Below are 1,997 nucleotides of genomic sequence, written 5' to 3'. Positions count from 1 at the left end.
ACCTCAGCCTCCCTGCAGGGCCTGCTGGCCGCCCTGGCCTACCAGCGCTACAAGGCCGGGGTGGACGACTTTATGCAGAACTACGCGGACCCCACCCCCGACCCCAGCACAGCCTACGCCTCCTACCCGGGCCCACCAGTGGACAGCTACCAGCAGCCTCCTTTCACTCAGAACGCCGAGGCCACCGAGGGTTACCAGCCTCCCGTTGTGTACTGAGCCGCCCCAGGGGATGGTAACGGGGCAGGGAGGGTGCCTGGAGGGCTGCCCCTGGGTCCTGGACTCCTCTCGCCCGCAAGGTGTGCCTCCAGGGGCTGCTGGCCTCTCTGGTCCCACTGGGCCTGTGGGAGCCCAGGCACCAGCTGGAGAGCCCCCGCCTCCCCTGCCGGAGTGCCCAGGCCCCAGGCAGCACCCACCCTCCTCAGGGCATTTTTAAAGAAGAGTTTTTAGCTAGACATGCGTCACCGCTTCTAATGGTCCCCAGCCCCGCCTGGCAGCTTTGGAGCCAGGCCTCCTGAGATGGCACCCAGTGCCCGCCCGGCGTCTGCCTCAGCGCCCTTTCCACTCCCGGAGGCTTCTGGGAGCTGCCCGCCCGGTCTGTGGAGCTGACCCTGCCCCCCGCCCCCTCCCCAGCTCTCTGGACCTTCCTGTGGTTCGTGGGTTTCTGCTTCCTTACCAACCAGTGGGCAGCCACCAACCCAAAGGATGTGCTGGTGGGAGCGGACTCGGCCCGAGCGGCCATCACCTTCAGCTTCTTCTCCATCTTCTCCATTTTCCCAAGCCCACAGGGAGCCGGGCCCCGCCCAGGCCCGCGTGGCCACAGGGAGTTGGGGTTCTCTGCCAAAGATGAGGCCGGGGGGGCTCCCACTTGCTGGTGCTGGTGTGGGGCTGGCGCTCCCTTCCTCCTCACTCAGGTCTGCCCGCCTCTGCCTCAGTGCCCACCTCAGTGCCCTCTCTGCTCCCGGGGGCTTCTGGGAACTGTCCCTCGCTGGTGCCCTCCCCTGCCTGCCCTGAGGCGGCAGCCCTCTGGCTGCTGCGGGGTCTGCTCGCTTGGCCGGGGTCACTCCCCTGTGCCAGTGCCTCCGGGCCTCCCTCCTGCCAGCCACCGGGCAGGGCTGGTGCCCACCCAGGGCCACTGGGCAGCACTTCCTGCCCCTGCTCCTACCACTCCCTGCCCCTCCCCACAGCAGGGAGGGGCTTTGCCTGACAACACCCAGCTTTATGTAAATATTCTGCCTTAGGTAGGAGGTGTGGGTGTCCCCACAGCCCCCAGGCTGTGCTGAAGGTGTTAGAAAGCTTTTTGGGGAAGACATCCTCCCCCCCTCAGATTGTTAGGCTGGTTCTGAGATGGAATAAATGTTTTTCTCATTCATAATCTCCACTGTCATTGGCTGGCCTCAGTAGGAGGAGAAGTTCCACTCTTGGGGGGGGGGGGGACTGGAACCTGCATTTTGAACAAGGTTGTGGCCGGCTGCCCCTCCAGCGCCTGCCCTCTCCCCATCTGGGGTCGCATTCCTCACACTGCCTTCCATCAGCACCTTAAAATAGCAGCTGCGCTCAGCTGGCAAACAGGACGGGCCGGGACTGCCTGGCCAGGCTGCCTGCGCCCTTGCTAGCTGTGGTGGAGGCACAGGAGCTGGCCCTCCCAGTGCCCCTTCCCGGGGCGGGACACACACACACACACACACACACACACACACACACGCCCTGGTCGGGTCCGGGGTCCTCCACTCCAGCAGACAGCACTCAGCCCCTCCGGGCCCTTCCCAGGCAGGAGGTGGCAGAGGGCAGGCTTGGCACCCAGCACCTCACCCCCCCAGGAGGCCAGGGCCTGAAGCAGCTTCCCTGTTGAGCAATGACAGAGGTAGCTGTCAAAAGTGGGCCCCGTCATTTCAAAACCCGGAGTAACAACGTGTAGGGTTCTGAGTTACAGCCTCGCTGTGTGCAACTCCTCAGTGTAACCGGGACCCCGAGCCCACGTGCCCGGGAGGCCCTGCAGC

At 65.0% G+C, this 1,997-nt stretch overlaps 1 protein-coding gene across 1 annotated transcript in view; it reads left to right on the top strand.

Moving 5' to 3' along the window:
• Positions 1-450, top strand: part of SYNGR2 (synaptogyrin 2) — a 1,469-nt gene extending 1,019 nt beyond the window's left edge. Inside the window, exon 2 of the mRNA XM_005884322.2 lies at positions 19-450. Within this exon, the coding sequence (XP_005884384.1) occupies positions 19-216 (198 nt within the window). The 3' untranslated portion in view covers positions 217-450. The remainder of the gene's footprint in view (positions 1-18) is intronic.
• The last annotated feature ends 1,547 nt before the right edge of the window (positions 451-1,997 follow it).

This window comes from Myotis brandtii, unplaced genomic scaffold (assembly GCF_000412655.1).
Source record: "Myotis brandtii unplaced genomic scaffold, ASM41265v1 scaffold825, whole genome shotgun sequence".
NCBI classification, from domain to species: domain Eukaryota; kingdom Metazoa; phylum Chordata; class Mammalia; order Chiroptera; family Vespertilionidae; genus Myotis; species Myotis brandtii.
Note: the sequence above shows the minus strand (reverse complement) of the source record. Positions and strands in the feature narration are given on the sequence as shown.